Source organism: Podarcis pityusensis (genome assembly GCF_964106645.2).
Source record: "Podarcis pityusensis genome assembly, chromosome: 13".
Classification (NCBI taxonomy): domain Eukaryota; kingdom Metazoa; phylum Chordata; class Lepidosauria; order Squamata; family Lacertidae; genus Podarcis; species Podarcis pityusensis.
This window is the reverse complement of record NC_138038.1, coordinates 8,731,561-8,756,952: the sequence shown is the minus strand read 5'-3', so window position 1 is coordinate 8,756,952 and position 25,392 is coordinate 8,731,561. Positions and strand designations below refer to the sequence as shown.

The window sequence follows — 25,392 nt, the reverse complement described above, 5'->3', positions numbered from 1 at the left end:
GGGCTGGGGTTTTGTTTGCGGCAGGGGAGGGGAGATGTTGTTGCCACCACTGATACCGTATAAATTTTTGGTATCTTTATTTTTCGCTCTTCCTACGATTCATGTGGAAATTGTTCCGTTTGGCTGCGTTCTTGCTGACACAATTTTATTTATTGTTTATGGCTTCTGTCACATTCGTGGTTACACAGATCTGTGAGCCACCTTGAAACTGTGGGAAAGGGTGGCATGCAAAACAAAATGATGATGGCGGCAGCAGCTTTCCGTTTAAAAAGCTAGGTTAAAACATGTTTTGTTTTATTTTAATCTGCTCCGTTTTGTCTTTCGTGAGCTGTACTTCCATTGAAGACAAACAAGACTGTAATAATATTATTATTTTTTAAGCCTTGCTGAATCGTTCCAGCAAAGGCCAGCTGAGTCCAACATCCTGTTCCCAGGGCGGCGCAACCAAAGCGCTAGTGTGGTGCAATTGTTAGAGCACCGAACTAAGAGACTTCAAGGTTGAGGCCGCCGGGAATGAGATCAGGATTCAAATCCTTCACTAATCCATGAAGTGGCCTTGGGCCTGTCTCTCAGCCCCAACATGCCTCACAGGGCTGTTGTGAGGCTGAAGCAGGGTGGGGATGTGGGGGGAGAGCCATGTACATGGGTGTAGACAGGATTTATTTGGGGGGGGGTGGCAGGAGACCCACCTGTCATCCTCTGCCGGGCTCTGTCTAGCAGATTGGGAAGGATGTGTCTCAACAACCGTTGTTTTAAATTACAGTGGTACCTCGGTTTACGAACTTAATCCGTTCCGGAAGTCCGTTCTTAAACCAAAACCGTTCTTAAACCGAGGTGCGCTTTCCCTAATGAGGTCTCACACTGCCAGTGCCCTTCCACCATTTGTTCGTAGACCAAGGTAAGTTTGCAAACTGGGACACTACTTCCAGTTTTGCGGAGTTCATAAACTGAATACAGTGGTACCTCGGGTTACAGACGCTTCAGGTTATAGACACTTCAGGTTACAGAATCCGCTAACCCAGAAATATTACCTCGGGTTAAGAACTTTGCTTCAGGATGAGAACAGAAATTGTGCTGTGGCGGCGCGGCGGCAGTGGGAGGCCCCATTAGCTAAAGTGGTGTTTCAGGTTAAGAACAGTTTCAGGTTAAGAACGGACCTCCGGAACGAGTTAAGTACTTAACCCGAGGTACCACTGTAGTTCGTAAACAGGGTTGTTCGTAAACCGAGGTACCACTGTACCGTATATTTCTGTGTACAGTGGTATCTCTAGATGCGAACGGGATCCGTTCCGGAGCACCGTTCACATCTAGAAGCAAACGTAACCAGCGACGGCACGTCTGTGCACGCGCACATCACTTTTTGATGCTTCTGCGCATGCGCGTGACATAATTTTGAGCGTCTGCGCATGCACAAGCGGCGAAACCCGGAAGTAATACGCTTCGTTACTTCGGGGTTGCCATGGAGCGCAACTCGAACGCGCTCATCCCGAAGCACATTCAACCCGAGGTATGACTGTACAATGATACCTCCGGTTGGGCACGGGATCCGTTCCAGTGCTCGGGTCGGATCCCGAGGAATTTGCAACCAGAGGTGCCGCTTCTGCGCATGCGCGCAGTCTAGTGCTTCTGCGCATGCGGCGAAACTTGGGAAAATACTTCTGGGTTTGCCATGTATCCCGAAGGATACGTAACCGGAGGTGAACATAATTAGAGGTACAGTGGTGCCCCGCAAGACGAATGCCTCGCAAGACGAAAAACTCGCTAGACGAAAGAGTTTTCCGTTTTTTGAGTCTTTCCGCAAGACGAATTTCCCTATGGGCTTGCTTCGCAAGACGAAACGTCTTGCGAGTTCTTGCGAGTTTGTTTCCTTTTTCTTAAAGCCGCTAAGCCGTTAATAGCCGCTAAGCCGTTAATAGTCGCTAAGCCGCTAATAGCCGCTAAGCCGCTAATAGCCGTGCTTCGCAAGACGAAAAAACCGCAAGACGAAGAGAGTCGCGGAACGGATTAATTTCGTCTTGCGAGGCACCACGATACCACTGTATAAGATGCCCCCACGTATAAGACGACTCTTATTTTTTGAGCTCAAAATTAAGAAATAAATATTTTCAACATTCCGTGTGTGAGACGACCCTCAATTTCAAACTTTAAAAATTTGGTTTAAAAATACAGTCTTATACATGGGATAATACAGCACTCTCTTTTGGCCCCAAGAGCTCAGGAAAACCTGCCAAAATCTCCAGTTTCTTAACTTTTGTTTTTATTTATTTACTTTAGTTGTCCCCTCAACCCCCCCCCCCCGCCACGCCCAGGACCATGTACACCACCCCTGAGCTCCTGGGAGGGGAAAAAGCGGCATATAAATGTAATTTTAAAAACCTGTAACCTACCTTTCGCCCTGAGAGGAAAAGCGGGGCAGGCGAAACGTTTTTCAATGGCGCCACCCCGTTTTCCTTCCCTCACCGCCCCCCAAAAAAACCCCGTGCCTTTAACTTTAGCATTATTAACTAACTTTGCATAACAAGCCCTTCAGCCACGCCATTAAAAAATAAAAATAAAAACACGAGGTGGAAATATGCATTATAAAAACGGGGGGTGGGGGGTGGGGTGAGGGAAACAAAAACCCGGGGGACGGAGGACTGAGGGAGGGATGGCGGCGGCGGCGGCGCTTACCGGGGTTGGGGGGCGTGCGGTGGGGCTGCGCCAAGCCCAGCAGGAGCAGCGCCAGGAGCGGCCCGCCGAGCGAGGAGGCCCGCTGGCCCCAGCCGCCCGGCCTCAGCGATGCCATCCCTGCCGCTGTCGAAGCCGCACGGCCGCCGGCGAGGGACGGGCCCTGCGCCGGCCGCCCTCCTGGAAGAGGAGGAGGAGCAGGAGGAGAGGCGGCGGCTTCCCGGTTCCTCCTCCTCCTCTTTTTCCCCTCAGGAAAACGGCCGCCATCGCCGCCCCGCCTGTCCCGTTTGCCTCAGCCAGGCAAAGTACAATATAAGGTAAACAAGAAAGTACAATATAAGGTAAACAAGCTATATTAGAGTTTAGGGCAGGCGTAGGCCAACTCGGCCCTCCAGGTGTTTGGGGACTACAACTCCCATCATCCCTGACCACTGGTTCTGCTGGCTAGGGATCATGGGAGTTGTAGGCCAAAAAAACACCTGGAGGCTGAGGAAGCCTGAGCTACAGCTTAGAGCAGGCATAGGCAAACTTGGGCCTTCAGATGTTTTTTGGGACTACAACTCCCATCATCCCTGACCACTGGTCCTGCTAGCTAGGGATCATGGGAGTTGTAGGCCAAAAAAACACCTGGAGGGCCAAGGTTCAGGAAGTCTGAGCTATAGCTTAGAGCAGGCATAGGCAAACTGGCACTAGATGTTTTGGGACTACAACTCCCATCATCCCTGACCACTGGTGCTGCTAGCTAGGGATCATGGGAGTTGTAGGCCAAAAGCACCTGGAGGGCTGAGGTTGAGGAAGCCTGAGCTACAGCTTAGGGCAGGCATAGGCAAACTTGGGCCTTCAGATGTTTTTGGGACTACAACTCCCATCGTCCCTGACCACTGGTCATGCTAGCTAGGGATCATGGGAGTTGTAGTCTCAAAACACCTGGAAGGCCGAGGTTGAGAAAGCCTGAGCTACAGCTTAGGGCAGGCATAGGCAAACTTGGGCCTTCAGATGTTTTTTGGGACTACAACTCCCGTCATCCCTGACCACTGGTCCTGCTAGCTAGGGATCATGGGAGTTGTAGGCCAAAAGCACCTGGAGGGCTGAGGTTGAGGAAGCCTGAGGTATAGCTTAGGGCAGGCATAGGCAAACTCGGCCCTCCAGATGTTTTGGGACTACAACTCCCATCGTCCCTGACCACTGGTCATGCTAGCTAGGGATCATGGGAGTTGTAGTCTCAAAACACCTGGAAGGCCGAGGTTGAGAAAGCCTGAGCTACAGCTTAGGGCAGGCATAGGCAAACTTGGGCCTTCAGATGTTTTTGGGACTACAACTCCCATCATCCCTGACCACTGGTCCTGCTAGCCAGAGATAATGGGAGTTGGAGTCTCAAAACACCTGGAAGGCCGAGGTTGAGAAAGCCTGAGCTACAGCTTAGGGCAGGCATAGGCAAACTTGGGCCTTCAGATGTTTTTGGGACTACAACTCCCATCATCCCTGACCACTGGTCATGCTAGCTAGGGATCATGGGAGTTGTAGTCTCAAAACACCTGGAAGGCCGAGGTTGAGAAAGCCTGAGCTACAGCTTAGGGCAGGCATAGGCAAACTTGGGCCTTCAGATGTTTTTGGGACTGCAACTCCCATCATCCCTGACCACTGGTCCTGCTAGCCAGAGATAATGGGAGTTGTAGTCTCAAAACACCTGGAAGGCCGAGGTTGAGAAAGCCTGAGCTATAGCTTAGGGCAGGCACAGGCAAACTTGGGCCTTCAGATGTTTTTGGGACTACAACTCCCATCATCCCTGACCACTGGTCCTGCTAGCCAGAGATAATGGGAGTTGGAGTCTCAAAACACCTGGAAGGCCGAGGTTGAGAAAGCCTGAGCTACAGCTTAGGGCAGGCATAGGCAAACTTGGGCCTTCAGATGTTTTTGGGACTACAACTCCCATCATCCCTGACCACTGGTCCTGCTAGCCAGAGATAATGGGAGTTGGAGTCTCAAAACACCTGGAAGGCCGAGGTTGAGAAAGCCTGAGCTACAGCTTAGGGCAGGCATAGGCAAACTTGGGCCTTCAGATGTTTTGGGACTACAACTCCCATTATCCCTGGCTAGCAGGACCAGTGGGCAGGGATGATGGGAGTTGTAGTCTCAAAACAGCTGGAGGGCAGAGTTTGCCTATGCCTGGCTTAGGGCCCCATCTAAAGGGAAAAAACAACTGGATGTACATGTCCAAAATATAAGACAAAAAACAAATAAGATGAAACCTACATACAGCAACAGTGTCTTGTATTGTGTAGGCTCCTATGATGTAAGTAATGGGCCCCGCCTGCTAGCCTGCTCCCTAAAATATCAACTGGTTTGCTCATTTCTATATATAGGGTGCCTACATTCTGCATGTGCCAATGGCTTTAGATACCTATTAGGTCCATAAATGACCATATAGCCTATATTCAACACAAAAAACAGCGGCAATTTGTTGTTGACAAAGGACAGCTGGACATATAAATGGCCCCATTACCTTCAGTAGTTTAGGGCCTCATCAAACCTAAATCCGGCCCTGGGTGGCAGCCACAACCCGTCAGTGTTTAAAGTTTAAAGTGCAGTTATTATATGGGGCTCAGATTTGGACAGAAGCTGTTCAATCTATAAGTTCCTAAGGTGATTTCCCCCCCTGTTCCAAATTCTGTGTTCCAAATTCTTCATTGCTCTTGGAAGCTAACCTCCCCTCTGTTGAATGACAGATTTGCCGCAGGACATTTAATTGCTGGCTTCACCTTAAACCCTACTGCCCTTATTATCGCAAAATTGTCACAAGAGCGCTCGGATTAAAATTGTCAACCAAAAGCTGTATTTTTCCAGTTTATCGCCATAACGGTTATTAACGCTGGGCTTCGGTAAAGTGAATAATTTAATCAGACGGCGCCTCTATGATATTGAGCGACAATATAATTTGGTGCAATAAGGAAATTTTGCCCGTGGTGTGGTTATTTTCCACCTAGTCGTTTTGACACATCGGCACCCTGTTTGCAAAATTGTTAACAGTTCCAAAGTACAAATGCATTTTTGCTTTTGCAAATGGAATATACCGACTTCGGCTGCACTTGAGGGCTGATTCCAAAAAATTCTGCTGGAAAAAGGCTTATGTCCCTGTGGAGATGGCAGTATTGAGTCAGTGGCTCATCTTTTACCGTGGAAAATGTTTAAATACTTGCCATTTTCTTTTTTATTTCGCTTGAGATAATGTGCTCTAGATGCTACATTTGCAAAAAATCCTAAATCTGTACTGATCAAGCCTGTACATTTAGCAACTTAGTGGACTGGATTTACCGGTACTTTTTTCCATAGAGTTTTGTGGCAGTGTAATTGGTGTCAGTGAAATCTCATGGAATGCACCTTAGCCTGCAAGACAGCGATTGCTGCACCTTACTCTTGCTGAAGAAATCCTGTAGCACCTGGGTGGGGCATAATCAGCATGCAATCTCTATTTTTGAATTGAGATTATATTCACATATTACTGCTTATTCTACATCCAGTGCTCACCCGCTGCTAATTTTTGTAGCCACATTGACACGTTTGTGTCAGTCCTGTAGTTTCTTGACAAATACCGCTGTTTCCCTCAAACCTGCTTCAGTCAAACTAGCAAACTGGGCGGTTGGATGCTGTGTGAATAACTTGTATTAGAAAGATAAAGTGATGACTGCTTAAGACAAAATGTAAGAAAATCAGTACCGGATCATTAACAGTGAATTTGGCAGTGTTGTCCCCGTTCTGAAGTTACCGTCACTGTGTTATATATTTGGGTGACCAGGGTCTGAGACTTGCAGATATAACTCTAAAGTCTTTTAAGAACAATCAATGGGATGCTTCCGGACAGAGACCTTATATGTGCTGTAAGCTGCCAAGAGTGGCTGGAGAAACCCAAGCAGATGGGGCAAGGTATAAAAAATAAATTTATTATTGTTGATGTTATTATAATAATATTGTGAACGAACCATTCAGATCCTATTTCTCTCTTTGTGTGTTTGGCACATTGGCTTCCACACATTCCCCTTTTTTCAGTCATGGTTATTAATTGCTAATCCACTGCTTGCTGTTCACACTCCCACACTCTCCACTGTCTTTTGTTTTTCTGGAAATTGCATGCAGATATTTCTCTGTGTGTTCCTTCTTTAAAAAATGTCCAGGAAGTGTACATGTTTACATCGGACAAAACGGAAGCTTGTTTTTTATTCTTTCTTCCTTCTTGCAGGTCCAGGGACATTATTCATTTCCATTTTAAAAAAAATACTGAGGTCTTGCACAAATGTTACTGTATATTTGCCTGAGTAAGGCTTGCGAAAGAATGACAGAAAGGTCTTGCGTAAGACGTCTCTATTTTTCCCACAGAGTCAGATGTATGTATGTTTTTATTTCAAAGTATCCCAATATTAGGAGGAGATAAATGTTTAATAATTGGAAAAGAGATTTGGCTAAATTCGTGTGGTCAGGGGGAAAACCAAGAATAAAACACAAAATAATGATAGACAAGAGGGAGAGAGGAGGATTTAGCCTCCCTGACATGGAGTTATATCATGATGCGGTGGGTCTGGCCTGGCTAAAAGAATGGATCAAATTAGATGACTCGGATGTATTGGATTTATAGGGAGTGGAGACGAGATTTGGATGGCATGCCTATCTAATAGATGAAAAAGTCAAAGTCCATAAAGGCTTCCTAGGGCATATAGTCAGAAAGTCTATATATAAAATATGGGAGAAATATAAAAGACTCCTAGAACCAAAAACTCCTTGGTGGGCATCGCTGGCAGAAATTGTCGCCATGAAAAAATTAAATATGAAAGAAAATTGGGCTACCTAAAAAATTGTATTAAAGGAAGAAAACGGAGAATTGGAATTAAAGGATTATATAGAAATTAAAGCTCATATTAGTGATTGGTTCCAATATATTCAAATTAAGTACAGATTAGCGAAAGACAAAAAGTTAGGATTTGAAAAAGAAATATCAAAATTTGATAAATACTTAATACAAGAAAAATAAAATAAAAATCTAAATTGTATAATCTGATCTTAGAGTGGGAAACAAAGGATGAATTGGTTAAAGCATCAATGATTAAATGGGCGCAAGATATTGGGAAAAATATTATGTTTGAACAATGGGGAAAATTGTGGAAAGAAGATATGAAATTCACTATGTGTTACATATTGAAAGAAAATTACTTCAAAATGCAACATAGATGGTATTTAACACCTGAAAGAATAGCAAAAATGAATAAAAATTGTAGTGATGTCTGCTGGCGATGCAACACTGGAAAAGGTACCATGATACATATATGGTGGAATTGTTTAAACATCAAACAATTTTGGGAAACAATATATAACGAAATGAAAAAAATGTTCAGATATTCATTTAGGAAAACACCAGAAGGTTTTCTACTGGGAATAGTACCAGGAAGCCTAAAGGAAGAAGACAAGACATTATATTTGTACGCAACAGTCGCCGCAAGGCTATTGATTGCGAAAAATTGGAAAAGTGGTATTGTATCGACAAAAATAGAGTGGCTTGCCAAATTATTGGAGTACTACAATATATCCAAAACAATGGGAGAAATAGGAAAGATCTCAAAAGAGAAGATAGACAGGGATTGGAAGGTCATATTGAAAAATCAGAACTCCTATTAGAATAAACAAGTTCCGTTTCAAATACTGAAATACTAAATAAGATGGATAACAATGTGTAATAAAAAAAAGAAGTATGAAATTAGGTTAAAGGTGTGTGAAAGAAAGTAATAGAAGTGGGAAGAAATTGCAACTGAGTAGATTGGAAGTCTAACACAAAGGTGGGGTGAGGGGTGGTGGATGGTGATGGGAAAAGGAATTATTTGTGGGATTGAGTGTAAGTATGTTTGAACACTTTTAAGGATTGTATGAAATGTATGTTTGTATGCTTGTATATCTGTAATATATGTGTATAAATAAATAAATAAATAAATAAACGTACTGAATTTACAGTTTCCAAGTTGCTGCAATTCCAACATGCCTTTGAAAGTTGGTGTAAATGGGCATACCGGTACTTGTATCATTTGGGCCACTGGCAGAAACAAAATGCCTAAATTGTGCTCAAGTGAGGAGCAAACGGAAGCGGAAGTCTGGAAGAAGCCACATCTATCAGAATGTCACCACACATGACAAACTGCCTGCCAAATAAAGAAATGCACCAAAGAGATTCCACAGCAGCAGAGACTGCCGATTTATAAAGGCATGAACAGGCATTTCGATGGTGTCGTGTGAGTCCTGCAAAAAACTTGCATGAGCAGAAACAATTTCTCAGTAAGCTAGTATCTGGAAGTGCACTGATTTGATATTTATTGGCAAAATAAAGGGCTGCATATGCACATTTCTGGGACGCGGGTGGCGCTGTGGGTTAAACCACAAAGCCTAGGGCTTGCCGATCAGAAGGTCGGCGGTTCGAATCCCCGCGACGGGGTGAGCTCCCGTTGCTCGGTCCCTGCTCCTGCCAACCTAGCAGTTCAAAAGAACGTCAAAGTGCAAGTAGATAAATAGGTACCGCTCCGGCGGGAAGGTAAACGGCATTTCCGTGCGCTGCTCTGGTTCACCAGAAGCAGTTTAGTCATGCTGGCCACATGACCTGGAAGCTGTACGCCGGCTCCCTCGGCCAGTAAAGCGAGATGAGCGCCACAACCCCAGAGTCGGTCACGACTGGACCTAATGGTCAGGGGTCCCTTTATCTTTACCTTTATGCACATTTCTACTGTGGTGCAATGGGTCCGTATGCCTTGCTGCTAACCAGAAGGTTGATGGTTCAATCACACCCAGGGATGTCTGTGGGCAGGATTCCTGTACTGTAGAGGTTTGGATTAGATGACTCTTAGGGTCCCTTCCAACTTTACAATTCTGTGATTCTGTGGTTCTAATACTATGCAGCCTGCAGAAAACTGTCATTAAAAAAAACACAGTTCAGTGTCAAGTGAATCCATTTCACTTGCACTGCTCACATGTTTAAAAAGGTAAAGGACCCCTGACAGTTAAGTCCAGTCGCGAACGACTCTGGAGTTGCAGCACTCATCTCGCTTTACTGGCCGAGGAAGCTCACGTTTGTCCGCAGACAGCTTCTGGGTCATGTGGCCAGCATGACTAAGCCGCTTCTGGTGAACCAGAGCAGTGCACGGAAACGCCGTTTACCTTCCCACCGGAGTGGTACCTATTTATTTACTTGAACTTTGACATGCTTTCAAACTGCTAGGTTGGCAGGAGCAGGGACCGAGCAACGGGAGCTCACCCCAGAAATCAAGCAAAAGACACTTAATTCAAAGCACACCTCATGTTGCAGCCAGTGTAAACCTGGTTATTTCCCTCACTGTTCCCCTAGCACCAGTAGCAATTGTTAAATGCAAGCACGATTTCTTCCCCATTCAACTCAGTCTGTTTAGCATTGCCCCTTCCCGAGGCTGTGAGATGACGATCCCAAATTCAACTCTACCCTCCTATCTCTATGTGCAAAACAGGGAAGGCGTCACGTGACTCGTGTCAGGTGGTGTTGGCACTGTCATGGCGGCTGCCAGCTGATGAGAGTGATGCACAATAGCCCAGGGTAAGGTAAGCCTCGTTTCTTTGAGCAGCAAGCTGCAGAGTTAGGCGCAACCGAGGTTGCTGCTGGATAGCAGAAATTATTGCGAGGTGATGCTGAGATCTTGAAACGATTTTCAGTCTTTTTCTCCTGGCTGGATCTGCTGCTTCCTCTTTGTTTGGAAGTATCCAAATTTTAACCTTATCCCAGGCATAGGCAAACTCCGGCCCTCCAGATGTTTGGGACTACAATTCCCATCATCCCTGACCACTGGTCCTGTTAGCTAGGGATGATGGGAATTGTGGTGTCAAACATCTGGAGGGCTGGAGTTTGCCTGTGCCTGCTAATCGATCTATGAGAAGACGGGCTTCCTATAATCCAGACATGAATGAAAAAGCCTGCAATACTTTAAACAAATGTTCAGTTGTCGTTGTTATACATTTATTTATACCCCGCCTTTCCCCCTAACGGACTCAAGGCAGCTTACAGATAAAAATAAGAACAGTTAAAAACAGAGTGGGGGGAATAAATAAAAACAATTAAACACTGGTAGAATAAAAATTATATATAAAAGCATACAGATAATGACAAAAAAAGCCTAATAGGGCACCAGCTCTTTCATTCAAAATGTCATTTCCCAAAAGCTTGTTAAAACACTGAACTAGAAAATCTGAAAATACATTCCTTGTGTTTTACTGTTTCTGGTAGTTTAAGACTGTGACTTTTTGCTATGCTACATGGCTGAAAATATAGCTAAAACACTCAGGCAAATTATTAGGCTGCTGGGATAAATTCAGGATTTACGCACTTGCTTGCACATTTTGAGGTGCAAGGCTATTTCTAATATTACAAAGCATAAGATAGAATTGTGGGAGTTAATTTATGCCTCCTTTAGTTTTGTTATTTCAGTATCAATAATATTTCAGTGTCAAGAATTACACATAAGTGAAGAATAAGGAGAAAGCAAAACAGTTTGATTTGGAAAAAGGAAATTTATCAGAAGAGTATTGTGGAATTTTTTAATATTCATTTTTTAAATTATATTATAAATACTTTCGTATTTAGTAGTTATTCTGTATTAAATTGATTATCATACATGATACATTACTTGTGTTTAAATATGAGACACTGTATTAGATTTTTTAAAAAGTTGATTAATATAAAAAGCTGTAAAGAAAAACCATACACCCATTTTAATTGTAAAATTTTAGTGTGTGTATATAGTTATGTGTGTGAGAGAGATCTTTGAGGGGACTTGGTTAGTAAAAAGTACAATGTTTTCAACATAACTGAGGCATTTAGTTCTATATGAACCAGCCCAGACCCTGTGATCATAATCTGAGGTCCTTCTTCGTGTACCACCTCCACAAGAGGTCCTGAGTCTAGTAACATGAGAACAGGCTTCCCATTTGTGGAATGCTCTCCCCAGGGAGGTTCGCTTGGCACCTTCATTACATATCTTTAGGCGCCAGGTAAAAATGTTTCTCTTTAACCAGGCCGTTGGCTGATGTTACTTCTATATAATTTTAAATGTGTTTGTGGGATGAGAATTATTTGTTTCTTTTTGTTTTTATTATGTATTTTGGGTTATCATTTTGTATTTTTAAGTTGTGAACTGCCCTATGAATTTTGGATGAAGGGTGTTATAAAAAATTAATAAGATACTATGTTGTGTTCATTTTATAGTTGTTTTGCATTCCACCTATAGTTACTGTATTTTAATATTTGGTTGGAAGCCGCCCAGAGTGGCTGGGGAAGCCCAGCCAGATGGGCAGGGTATAAATAATAAATTATTATTATTATTATTATTATTATTATTATTATTATTATTGTTATTATTATTTTCCCTACAATTGCTGTATACCAATTAAAAAAACATTCTAAGTCTCTTTATTTTCAGAGGGAGAGTTAGTTACATGCTTAAGGCTGCAGTTCTCTATAAACATACTAGAAATAATGCCTGTTGAATTCCATTGATCTTCCATATTCCTACAGGTATATGATTGCCTCATAGAGATCTCCCACTGAAATTAATGGATGGTACCCATGATGAGTGGGACGCAGGTGGTGCTGTGGGTTAAACCACAGAGCCTAGGGCTTGCCGATCAGAAGGTTGGCGGTTCGAATCCCAGCGACGGGGTGAGCTCCTGTTGCTCGGTCCCTGCTCCTGCCAACCTAGCAGTTCGAAAGCACGTCAAAGTGCAAGTAGATAAATAGGTACCGCTCCTGTGGGAAGGTAAAGGCGTTTCTGTGCGCTCCTCTGGTTCGCCAGAAGCGGTTTAGTCATGCTGGCCACATGACCCGGAAGCTGTACGCCGGCTCCCTCGGCCAATAAAGCGAGATGAGCACCGCAACCCCAGAGTCAGTCACGACTGGACCTAATGGTCAGGGGTCCCTTTACATTTACCCATGATGAGTAACTGGTTTTCATCAGGGGCCCACAAAATTGTCTTATTACCAAGTGCTTTTGTGAAAACAAGTGATTCTTAAATTACCAGTATTTTTGGTCCAAACACTTATTGGTCCTAATGGTAATCCCTGAAAAGACTAGACTTCTTTCCTATATCCACATCATATTGGCCATTGCATGCTTTCTCTTTCCATGTCTGTAAAGCTGTTTGCTGGATCTCTATCTATGGTAGGAAACCATCACAATGGTTAGCAGAGCTATTAATCTGCTAGTAGCATGTTTCATGTTTAATGCCTGTTTGTAGTACTGCTATGTAAAGTTAGGAGAGATTGACTGTGTTGGAATCTCGCCCCCCCCCCCAAAAAAGGAAGTGTATCTCAGCTGCCCCTCCCCCAGAATTGCTAAATTAAAGTAACAATTATAACTCTAATGTCTTGCAGAAAATCTGAAAGATGACTGTTACAACATGGAGAAAAAATCGTTTGATACGAAAGCTGATCTTACGCAAAAGCTGATCCCTCCCATCTTGTATCTGATTTTGGCTGTGCTGCTTGTGAATTTGCTACTCTACCAATATTTCAGCTACGTATATCCTTCCTATGGACAGGCCGATGTTGAACACAACTCTTGTCAGCATGGTTACTTCAGATTAGGAACAGTGAAGAACTGTTCGCCATGGTTGTCTTGTGAAGCGCTGAAAAGAGAAGTCCGCAAACTGAAACGCATTGGTGAAGGAGCTGTGAAAAGGGTTGGTTTGTCATAATGAATCTTGAATATAATAAAAAATGTTGCTCTGTAAATTTGCCATTCACCTTTTTTTGTACCAGAGGGGGAGTGCCTTGACATATGCTTCAGAAAATGACATTGTCAGCTGGGGAAAAGGCTGATAGGATTGTCAGGCTCCAGCCGTGGGGGCAAGCGGACTGGTTCTGGCCGGCTGCGAGCTCCTGAAGAGGAGGCAGCTGCTCAGAGCTCACATGCCAGCCAGGAAGTAGCTTAGAGGCACACTGCATCTCAGCTGGGGAAGCGGGTGGCGCTGTGGGTTAAACCACAGAGCCTAGGACTTGCCGATCAGAAGGTCGGTGGTTCAAATCCTCGCGACGGGGTGAGCTCCTGTTGCTCGGTCCCTGCTCTTGCCAACCTAGCAGTTCGAAAGCACATCGAAGTGCAAGTAGATAAATAGGTACCGCTCTGGCGGGAAGGTAAACGGCGTTTCCGTGCGCTGCTCTGGTTTGCCCGAAGCAGCTTAGTCATGCTGGCCACATGACCCGGAAGCTGTATGCCGGCTCCCTCGGCCAATAAAGCGAGATGAGCGCCGCAACCCCAGAGTCGGCCACGACTGGACCTAATGGTCAGGGGTCCCTTTACCTTTACCTTACATCTCAGCTGAGAAGTAGGGAAAGAGCAAGGTGTTGACGTTGCTGCATATAAACTGCAGCTGACGCCATGAGAAATGCCAGGAGGCGGAGAAGGAAAGGTGGACAGAGAAGAAGAGCAGAAAAACAGGGAAAGGAGGGTCCAAAGGGAGAAAGGACTGGATAGGTGGGGAAGGCATAAAAAGGAGACAATTCCTCTGTGAACTGGAAGTAGCAAGGGAAAAGAGCAGGGGTGTTTAGGCTTGCCTGAATGGAACCCGAATCCTAAGCAAAAGAGAGTAACAAGGGAGGGAGGACTTAAAGGATTTAAGAGGTCTCCTCTTCTCCATGGACACACCTAGTGGGGGTATAGTTGACAAGCCTGTAAACTGAGGGTGCCGTATGTTCGTTCTACCCGTGATCTGGGCCACCTCAGATGTCAAGCAAAATCTTCCGAACGAGGCCAGAGGAGACGCTTGCTTGCTTGCAGTGGATTCTGAAGAAAGACAAGCTTTGGGCAATGGACACTTGACATAACTGGTCAAATATCGCGCTTGCCTGAATTTGACACCTGACCAAATTAACTCAGAGCTGTAACGAGGGTCGTAAAATGGAAACTTACCATGAACAACTGAGGGAAGGAAGGTGATGGATGTGAATGGCTTTGATGTATGTTTCAATGAATCTTAAATTTGTCCTTGTTTATATGTGGATGCTGACAATCCCAGCTGAATCTACGTCAAGAAATACATATCTACAGTGGTACCTTGGTTTACAACCATAATCTGTTCCGGAGGTCCGTTTGTAAACCAAAACAGCTTGTAACCCAAGGCGCGCTTTCGCCAATGGCGCCTCCAAAATTTTTTGTTCGTAATCCAAAATAATGGGTTGTAATCCAAAAAAAGGTTGCAAACTGAGACACGTACTTCTGGGCTTGACGTGTTTGTAAGACGTATGCAAACCAAGGTACCACTGTGTTTTCTCATGTTGCAGGAGCACAACACCAAGTGAATGCTCACAGTTACGTCTGAGTGACTGTACATATTCACCTCTCTGTTTCCAGACACTCTGGGATTTGTAAACCTTACCAATTTTCAGATATTTGCTGTGACATAACTTGCTTTGTTGTGGCATAGACCTTGTATCTATTCATGTGTTTTGTTCGTGTGTGTGTGTTTAACACATAGGTTTGAATTTGCGTTTGTCAAGACTAAACTGTTGTCCCCCATATTGAAAAACAGCTTGGCTTTTACAAACTGCATTTCAGAGTTTGGATCTCAAAGTTTGAACATTGTTCTCCTTGTTCTAGGTCTTCCTTTCTGAGTGGAAGGAAAACAAAGTCGCCCTTTCCCAGCTAACTGTGCCGGAACTTCAAGAGGACTTCATTCATGGCTTACAGATGCTGAAATCTCTACAAAGCAGACATGTGGTCAAGCTGATTGGATATTGTGAGGAGGAGTTCACCGTTCTTACGGAGTACCACCCATTCGGCTCTCTGAAGAATCTGAACGAGGTATTGAACCTTCCAAAGTACAAGAGCTTCAACACATGGCACATCAGGTTCCTGCTTGCCATCGATTACGTGAGCATCCTCCATTACTTGCACAACAGTCCCCTCGGCACCCTTGTGATGTGTGACTCCAGCGACTTGGATAAAGTTCTTTCTCAGTACTTGCTGACGAGCAGCTTCCATGTTATTGTGAATGACTTGGATGCTTTGCCTCTTGTGGACAAGAATGCTGGCAAACTGATCAAATGTGGCCATCGGGAACTTCAGGGTGACTTTGTTGCTCCAGAACAGCTTTGGCCTCGTGGAAATGAAATGGCTTTTGAAGACAGCCTCATGCCTCCTTATGATGAAATGACAGATATATGGAAAATCCCTGATGTTTCCAATTTTATCTTGGGGGATGTCGATGGGAGTGATCTGGTCAGGTTCCACCTCTTTGACATCCACGGGGCCTGCAAAAGGAGACCAGCTGAAAGACCTTCTGCTCAGACTGTTTTGGACACATACAAGAAAGTGCTAGCGTCGCTTGTGAGAGAAACAGATATGCCAAGGACAAGGGACATGTTATAAAACACACACACACAAACCTCATGGACATGCCTTAGTACATACAGTGGTGCCTCGCAAGACGAAATTAATCCGTTCCGCGAGTATCTTCGTCTAGCGGTTTTTTCGTCTTGCGAAGCAACCCTATTAGCGGATTAGCGCTATTAGCGGTTTAGCGGCTATTAAAGGCTTAGCGGCTTAGCGGCTTAGCTGCTAAAAGGCTATTAAAGGCTTAGCGGCTTAGAAAAAGGGGGGGGAGCGAAAAAAAAATCTCAAGACTCGCAAGACATTTTCGTCTTGCAAAGCAAGCCCATAGGGAAATTCGTCCTGCGAAGCACATTGAAAACGGAAAACCCTTTCGTCTAGCGGGTTTTCCGTCTTGCGAGGCATTCGTCTTGCGGGGCACCACTGTATTTAGTACATTTGACTCTTCCCGATCTGAGAAGTACATGGAAACATAAGGATAATTAGAAAAACTCTAAAATGGCTTCTTAAAAATGACTCCCGATTGCACCTTCTGTGACAAATTGTTGAGAAAATTGGGGGGGGGGGGGAATAGTATGTGTTATGTGTGGTAAATTTCTGAATGAGTATTTCTTCCTAAATCAGGTTGGCATAGGCAGGATAGATGTAGCTACAGTGGTACCTCGGGTTACATACGCTTCAGCTTACAGACTCTGTTAACCCAGAAATAGTACCTCAGGTTAAGAACTTTGCTTCAGGATGAGAACAGAAATCGTGCTCCGGCGGCGGCAGGAGGCCCCATTAGCTGAAGTGGTGCTTCAGGTTAAGAACAGTTTCAGGTTAAGAACGGATCTCCGGAACGAATTAAGTACTTAACCCGAGGTACCACTGTATATGATAGGAGATGTAATAGAAGTGTTAGTATTTCACACCTCTGATGCTCCAGATGAGATTTGTGTAAATCACATGCCTGTCTGGGAAGAGTTTGGGAACGGAAGACAGTCTTATCTCTTCCGCTGTATGTCCTGTTGTACTGTACTTTTGCTTTTACTTGTTCCTGTTCTTCTCTCAGAGCTGGAGAGAGAGGTTGCCATGACTCCTTTGTCTGTACATAGTGTGTAAATAAATACATAGATTAGCTCTATGATCTCTCACGCTTCTTGCTGTGTTACGCTAGAAGATTAGTGTGCATATATCATTTGATATGTGTCGCTGAAGCGCGCTGGAGAAGAAGGGAAATGCCGTTTCCAGAGCTGCGCATATCGGAGGACGCTTGGAGTTCGGGGGCTGCAGGGGCACCCCAGAGTGTTTTCCAACAGTTCTTGTCCTCTTCAAATTATTGCCTACTTTGCTTTTCTTCTCCCCTCCCTTTCAGCATTTCTCAACTCCTATTTACCCCCATCTCCTCCAGCATAACAAAATTGCTCCTTGGAACCTAATTCCATCCAACCTAACATTAAGGTGGTCCTATGTACAGCTTCTACAGTTTCTTGTTATCAATACACATAGGCAAATAGATTACATAGAGCTAGCAGAATCAGGAAGTGAGGCGAACTTGTACTTTTGTATCTAGTTGTGGTTAGTGCAGGAGTAAGTTATGGGTTCAGAGATGACTGCTGTGTCCCGAACAAGCAGTGCCGTTCACACAGGGAAGGCATGTTAGATGCTACAAAGCAAACACCAGGTTCCCAGTCCCTTGTAACACTAATGTAGGAGTAAGCAATTGCAGAGGCAAACCAGTTCCATCCTGCACAAATGCAGCTCCCTCTCTGCCTGTGCTTTCTTGAAAAGGACCCCCTCCTTCAAATACCGTATTTTTCGCTCTTTTTCGCTCCATAAGACGTACTTTTTTCCTCCTAAAAATTAAGGGGAAATGTCTGTGCGTCTTATGGAGCGATTGCGTGGTCCCTGGAGCCGAATTGCCCAGGGGCAAAAAGCAGATCATGCTTTTTAAAAAAAGAAAAAGAAAGAGGGAAGGGGGTGTTGAAACGAAGCCGCTGAGCAGCTGATCGGCAGGGAGATAAGGGACGCTTGTGATAAAGGAGGCTGCCTGGGAGGGAGACAGGAATACTAAAACAAGCAATGAGGAGAGAAACTAGAAGAAAAGGAGGAGCAAAAAACTGCTCCAGCTAAGGAAAAGACGCTAAGGCAAACAAGAGGGAACGGGTGTTGAAATGAAGCCTCTGAGCAGCTGATTGGCAAGCGATCAGGAGGGTGATAAGGGACGCTAGTGATAAAGGAGGCTGCCTGGGAGGGGAGAGGTAAAAGCACATGGATCCTCAGGATTTTTGCACTGGGTCACCCCAAATTCACCATCAGATCACATAGCATGTCCATGGCTACAGCCTGCACCAAAAAAATCACGCATCCACTGTTTCGTGAGGCCGCAATGGTGCAAAAACCTGGTTACAAAGCACGGATCCACATGGATTCTCAGGATTTTTGCATTGGGCTACCCCAAACGCACCATCAAATCACATATCATGTCTGTAGCTACAGCATGAACCACAAAAATCATACATCCACTGTTTCGTTCAGGATATTTTTTTTCTTGTTTTCCTCCTCTGAAAACTAGGTGCGTCTTATGGAGCGAAAAATACTGTGCTCTGTAACTTGCAATGAGCCCACTGGGGGCAGTGGGCAAGGAATCCATTTGCAGGGGAGAACTGGTGGGTGTGAGGGAGGTTAAGCAAGCACCCCCCCACCAGCTGATCTGAGCGATATCTGCACTTCCTCCCCATCCTTGAAGCAAATGCAAGTTTGGAGATATCCTATGGGCAACCGCATATGTTTGCCAGAATGATAGAAAGTTCCATCTTATACAAATGGAAGAAATGAGCCAAATTTTGGGTCTAAAGGCAGGGTCCTTTATAGCTGTCTGGGCCCCCACAATGGGAATATCTGGATGGAGCAACAGGCCAGGAGAATTCCATGCTGTCAGCTTCTTTCATACTGTCAGCTGAGCCCCTAGACCCCCCCTCTGGGGTGTTACCTACGTGTTAGAAGTTTGACATACACAAAATAGGTCAGATATCATTTTTCTGGGACCATTGTTTCTAGGTATGGGAATGCAAAGTTTTGAGTCCTGAGTAACTTCAAAGCTTGTGAACGCCTGTGCCAAACTACAGCTTTTAAACGCTGATCTTTTTGGCATCCGCTGTTGGCTTAGGGCCCTTGTATTTACGGGACCGCATCTCCTGGTATGCCCCACAGAAGACCTTAAGTTCCATGAATAATCATAGTTTAGAGGTCCCGGGCCCTAAGGAAGTCAGATTATCCTCCACCAGGGCCAGGGCCTTCTCAGTGATGGCTCCGACCTGGTGGAATGATCTGTCCCATGAGACCAGAGCCCTGCAGGATTTAACTTCCTTCCGCAGGGCCTGTAAGACAGAGCTATTCCGCTTGGCTTTCAATTTGAACTTAGCCTGATCTTTTATTACCCTTCCTCCCCCCCCCCCTTTTTATGAAGATTACCCGCTCTGGGATCCCACACCTAATTCTCCCCTGGTCTCCTCACGGGCCAAAGAGGACTAATTTAGCCAGCTAGCCCTGGTGATCATCTAATGTTTATTGGATGGACTTCCCCCCTAAATTGATTTTTGAATTCTGAATTTATTGTTATTCACGTTTTATACTGTATTTTATGCTGGTTTTTTGTTGCATCAATTGTTTTAAATTTGTTGTTAGCCGCCCTGAGCCCGGTTTACTGAACTGGGAAGGGTGGGGTATGAATAAAAAAATTATTATTATTTATAAGAGACATGGAGTGTGGGGGTGAACTCAGATCCCTCTGTTAGCTACACCCAAGTGACCTCCCTGGGGTGCAAGCTTGGGCAGTGTGTGTGGAGGTCCTGAGCTGCCCAGACAACAGACTCTCAGCCTTGTTGATGTGGTTGAAAGGAAAGGAATATGTTTGGCACCAGCTTGGCTGCAGGAGTTGACGGAGGGAGGCGTGCAAGACGCCATCGAACCGTCTTAGGGACTCCACTCGGGATTTGTGTAGGGTTCAATCTTTTCTTCTTCTGCAGATGTCCCGCAAGGCAGCAGAGGTTTTCCTACTCCTAGACGGGTTAGAGATGATGGAAATTAAAGTTCAATAACATCTGGAGAGACACCGGTTGGCCTCCAACCCTGTCTGTTTTTGACTTTACAGAAGCTGAATGGGAGTTGTTTTTTCATGGGTTCATATGTCGCTGCTGTAATGTGTGGATCAATCGTGTGGGCGCTTTACAGCTTCCCAGTACGTTTCCGAGCACAATTCAAAGTGTTGGTGCTGACCTTGAAAGCCCTAAACGGCCTCGGTCCTGTATACCTGAAGGAGCGTCTCCACCCCCATCGTTCTGCCCGGACACTGAGGTCCAGCGCCAAGGGCCTTCTGATGGTTCCCTCACTGCGAGAAACCAAGTTACAGGGAACCAGGCAGAGGGCCTTCTCGGTAGTGGCACCCGCCCTGTGGAACGCCCTCCCTCCAGATGTGAAGGAAATAAGCAGCTATCCTATCTTTACAAGACATGTGAAAGCAGCCCTGTTCAGGGAAGTTTTTAATACTTAATGCTGTACTGTTTTAAACATTTGATTGGGAGCCGCCCAGAGTGGCTGGGGAAACTCTGCCAGATGGGCGGGGTATAAATAATAAATTATTATTATTATTATTATTATTATTATTATTATTATTATTATTATTTTAAATGATATTTATTGAAAAAAGAGTTTTTTAAAAAAATTACAAGGAAAAAAGACAAAACAGAAAAAGAAAAAGAAAAAAATAAAACCATCATTTTCAAATTCTCCACTTTCATTACCTTCTTTCTATGACCTCCTCCTCCTCCCTTTTCTTGTATCTTGATTAATAGTTGTCACAGCAAATCCTTTCCATAATTCATAGTATTCTGTCATTACATTGCCTTACTCTATTTTCATCTTATCTTATAAAAAACCTTAAAGCTTAAGACTTAAATCTTATTTTTACCAACTTCTCATAACCATTACCTTTTTACCTAATTCTTTAAACATTTTTACAAGAGCCAAGTAATTTCATTTCAACATTTTCCTAACATTCATCAATTTTATAAAACATTCCTAATGATAGAAAAAAGAAATAAGAACAATCCAATCTTCTTCCAGCGTCCCTTCCTCCTGGTCCCGGGTTTGTCAGTCCTTTTTATCCCATTAGTCTGGCACATTAACCTGGTGATCTTATATCCGAGACCTTCAAGTCTCTTCCATGTCCCTTCCGCAGCTCTTCTTCATATTTTCCTTTCACTTGTGGGAACTCCAGCTTGGTAGTGTTTTTGACCCTTTTCAACAAATCAGCCCCTTTCCCATAGTCCAGACTAGACTCCATGTGGTATTTTAAGACATGTTTCAAATTCCCTCCAAAATTGAGAGCCCCCACAGCTCCAAGCATCTGACAGCCCATTGCCAGACTAGGAAAGTCCAAACATCTCTGCATAGGGGGGTCAGTCCAACCCCCCATTTCCAAATCAATCCAAACATTATCTTTCCAAATCTGTTTTTTTCCAAGTTCATTTGTCAAATCCAAAGGCTCATTTTCCTGCAGGGCCAAAAGTTCCTCCCTTTCTGGCGCCCAAGATTCAGCAACATCCTCTTCTCTCAACTGTTCTGTCATGGCACACTCCTGTTTAAGTTCCTGGGTGGGCTCCATATAGTTTCCCACTACCTGTTCAAATGTTCTGGCCGCATTAGTCATCAAATCCGTCTTCTGGCTTAACTGATCCAATAGGGCATTTATTTTACAGAAAGCACCCAACAGTGCTTCTGAGAACATTGTCCTACAAGGTCACAAGTCCTTTCCCACGGTTGTAATCTGTGGCAGCTGCAAGCTCCCTAGAATTAGTTACAGTTTCACAGTCCCCCTCTAGGGGGAAAACTTCTGGTTGTTCTTTCTTTTAAGGACAATAGCAACAAAGTTTCTTTTTTTAAGATATTTTGTCAATATTTGTTCCTTTAAAATGCGAAAGGAAACAGTGGAATCACAATGTTACTCTTCTTTTAACTATCTGTCAAAAACATTTGTCTCTGGTCCATGAGCTTCAAACGTCAATTCTGACAGCCCGCTCCAGGATCAGGACGGTGGAAAGTTACTTTACTTTAAACTCACTTTTGCAGGTTTAAACAGTCCAAAAAAGATCCCCTTTCTTCTCCTGCTACCGAAGGGGGGTTCAATGATTTTAAATGGTGAAAACCAATCCTTTGAAAGTGATTTTCTAAGCTCTAGTTTACATTGTCTTTGCTTTCTTCTGACTACAAGGAAACGGAAGGCTGACTTCCTGTTTAGACCTTCCCGTTTCAGTACCAAATTAAGGTAAATTTTTAAGTCCAATTCCTTTCTAATCACCAGTTCTTATTTGAAGTCCAATTGTTCAATGTTTAAGTACTCACGGGTGATTATTTTAGATGCCAAATTGTCCCAGGAAAAAGGCAGCGCTCTCCGGCAACGGCTATGCGGCTTTGCTCCACGGAAAAAGCAATTGAATCACAGCACCGCGCCACTTCCCCCTCTTCGCTTCGGAACCCGTTAGTGGGTTCCTTTGCGGGTTGGGGGGGCGCTAAGGGTGCCCGCCGAGTCCCACGGTCACAGGCTTCATCCGCCTGTGATTTCTAAAAGGGTCCCCGCTTCGCCGCAGCGGAAAAGACCTGTTTCGTGCGGAGCTGGTCCCTCCGGTTCAGAGGGAGTCCGCCATTGCCGATGGCGCCACCCCGGAAGTCCATTATTATTATTATTATTATTATTATTATTATTATTACTACAGATGATTGTTAGCTGGCTGGCATTGGGGATGGCAATCAGGAGGTAGGGATCAGTACAATTGGTCCCGCCCATCTATAGTGGCAGACTTCTTAATGTTTCAGCAACCCAATGAGATGAACCTATCAAAATTATGACTGGCTGTCTGAAGGCACATTGCCCTAACTTTGATTTACAGAATTGCCTGAGATACCCTGCCGGAACACTAGATGATAGCAGACAGTAGAATGTATGCAAACTTCCTGTGGTTTCTAGCTCCAAAATCGCTTCATCCATTGCCTGGTGAAGCAAAACCTGAACATGAGTAGGGTATCAATGGTCACAGAGCGTAAACTGTAAAACAGACTTTACTATCAAACAATGGCTTAAAGGCAGGTGCGTTTGTATGTGTGTGGTGGCTGAGAGAATAAACCTAGCGTTTCCCACCAGTGTTACCAGTGAAGTTGGGTTACTGGAATAAGAAGTCATTGAAGGGCTCTGACCACATGGGTAAGTGATAAATATTGTTAACGGTAAAGGTCAAGGTAAAGGGACCCCTGACAGTTAAGTCCAGTCACGGACGACTCTGGGGTTGTGACACTCATCTCGCTTTATTGGCCGAGGGAGCCGGCGTACAGCTTCTGAGTCATGTGGCCAGCATGACTAAGCCACTTCTGGCGAACCAGAGCAGCCATGGAAATGCTGTTTACCTTCGCGCTGGAGCAGTACCTATTTATCTACTTGCACTTTGACTGCTTTGGAACTGCTAGGTGGGCAAGAGCAGGAACCAAGCAACAGGAGCTCACCCCGTCACGGGGATTCGAACCGCCGACCTTCTGATCGGCAAGCCCTAGGCTCTTTGGTTTAACCCACAGTGCCACCTGCATCCCTTAACGGTAGCTTGGTCCTATTGTTGCAGACACTGGGGCGCAATGTACAGAATAGCAGTGTGCTGGAAGAGGGAGAGAAAGTGAGACGAGTTCTGCTGGACCATCCCAAAGGTTTTATCTAGTCCAGCATCTTCCAGCAGTGGCCAATTAGATGCCTCTGGAAAGCCCATAAGCAGGGTGTGGGGATGCTGGCCCTTTCCCATTGTTTGCCCCACATCAGCTGGTTTTCATAGGATTTCTGCCTCTCATTCAAGAAATTCTCTTTAGCTCTTTGATGAATAGTCATTGATAGATCTTGTATCTGTAGAGGCTCCCTGTACGTTTTGGAAACAAAACGTCAGCCGTGACCCTGATACTCAAAGGGACACACACACCATTTCCCCATACTTCCATTCCTCAAAGGCAGGTGAAACGGTCAAAAAAGCAACTCATACGAACCCTCCCAACCACCTGTTGGTTGACTTCACAGAATCTGAAAAGGGGAACTCATGTCTTGGTGCAAGTTCCTTTGCAGGGCCACAGTGAATACGTCACATGAAACTCTCCAATGGTGCCTACTGCTTTTGCCCATAGATTTCAGAACATGGAATTCTGTCTGCCAATAAGGACATATGCAGCTTTATTAAGGTGGGTGTTGAGGTCTAGCTTTTCCTTCTGACCCAGGGTGAACTTATTCCATGGGATAAGGTAAAGGTAAAGGGACCCCTGACCGTTAGGTCCAGTCACGGACGACTCTGGGGTTGCGGCACTCATCTTGCTTTACTGGCTGAGGGAGCTGGCGTACAGCTTCCAAGTCATGTGGCCAGCATGACTAAGCCGCTTCTGGCAAACCAGAGCTGTGCACGGAAACGCCGTTTACCTTCCTGCTGGAGCAGTACCTTTTTATCTACTTGGACTTTGACGTGCTTTTGAACTGCTAGGTTGGCAGGAGCAGGGACTGGGCAACGGGAGCTCACCCTGTCATGGGGGTTCGAACAGCCGACCTTCTGATTGGCAAGCCCAAGAGGCTCAGTGGTTTAGACCACAGTGCCACCCGCGTCCCTCCTATTCCACGGGATACAGGAGTTAATGCTCTTTCTATTAATAAACTATGGTTTATGGAGCCATGGACTAGTGCCTTCTTAAGGAGGTGTAAGGGTAAAGGGATGGCCAAATAATTTCACCAAGCTTCTAGAACCTCAGGGATAAAGGGAGCTGGGTTGAATTGAAAGGGTGCCCGTTAAACTTTCCTGGAGCATCATGAGTAAGAAGTAGGCATGAGTTTAGCTGGAAGACTGAAGACCACGTCCGTCAGGTGGTTGTTGTTGTTTTAATTAACATATAAAACACATACATATACATTTACACAATACACGTACACAACACACTACCTAATTTTCATAACATAAAACATACCTACATTACTCTATATAATACTTACCTATACTATACATATCAACATACCTACACACCTACCCCCTACGGACACCCACCAAGTGACTTGACTTCCAGCCGTTCTTGTTACGCTACTTTATTTTTCCAACTAGCTTAAACACATTTTATTATTTCTTTAATCTCTTCTCTTCTCTTAACTTTACTCTCCTTTCACTCTAATCATTTTCTGGATTCACTCAGTATCTGTCAGAAATTCTACTTTTTCCACGTAAATTCTGATGTATTCCTTAAAGATAGCCCACTCTTTATTCACTTTTGGTACCATATCTCCTTTTATCCTCCCTGTTAGTTCGGCAACATG

General features: G+C 44.7%; 2 protein-coding genes and 1 long non-coding RNA gene across 4 annotated transcripts in view; 2 read left to right on the top strand and 1 right to left on the bottom strand.

The window, feature by feature from the left end:
* HGSNAT (heparan-alpha-glucosaminide N-acetyltransferase) overlaps nucleotides 1-2,956 on the bottom strand; it is a 31,875-nt gene extending 28,919 nt beyond the window's left edge. The window contains exon 1 of the mRNA XM_080976760.1: nucleotides 2,671-2,956. Within this exon, the coding sequence (XP_080832886.1) occupies nucleotides 2,671-2,785 (115 nt within the window). The 5' untranslated portion in view covers nucleotides 2,786-2,956. The remainder of the gene's footprint in view (nucleotides 1-2,670) is intronic.
* On the top strand, nucleotides 1,714-19,768 carry LOC308460653. The gene is made up of 2 exons (XR_013978690.1): nucleotides 1,714-1,780; nucleotides 18,149-19,768. It is a non-coding gene; the product is annotated as an uncharacterized lncRNA (long non-coding RNA).
* Nucleotides 10,160-17,163, top strand: POMK (protein O-mannose kinase). Of its 2 annotated transcripts, XM_080976985.1 has the most exons (4): nucleotides 10,161-10,263; nucleotides 13,085-13,392; nucleotides 15,309-16,125; nucleotides 16,474-17,163. In XM_080976985.1, the coding sequence occupies exons 2-3, from the start codon at nucleotides 13,111-13,113 to the stop codon at nucleotides 16,077-16,079; spliced, it is 1,053 nt and encodes a 350-aa protein (XP_080833111.1). In that variant the 5' UTR covers nucleotides 10,161-10,263; nucleotides 13,085-13,110; the 3' UTR covers nucleotides 16,080-16,125; nucleotides 16,474-17,163. The 2 variants fall into 2 exon arrangements, with proteins under 2 accessions (XP_080833112.1, XP_080833111.1); XM_080976986.1 differs by having other exon boundaries at nucleotides 10,160-10,258; nucleotides 15,309-17,163.
* Nucleotides 19,769-25,392: the final 5,624 nt, after the last annotated feature.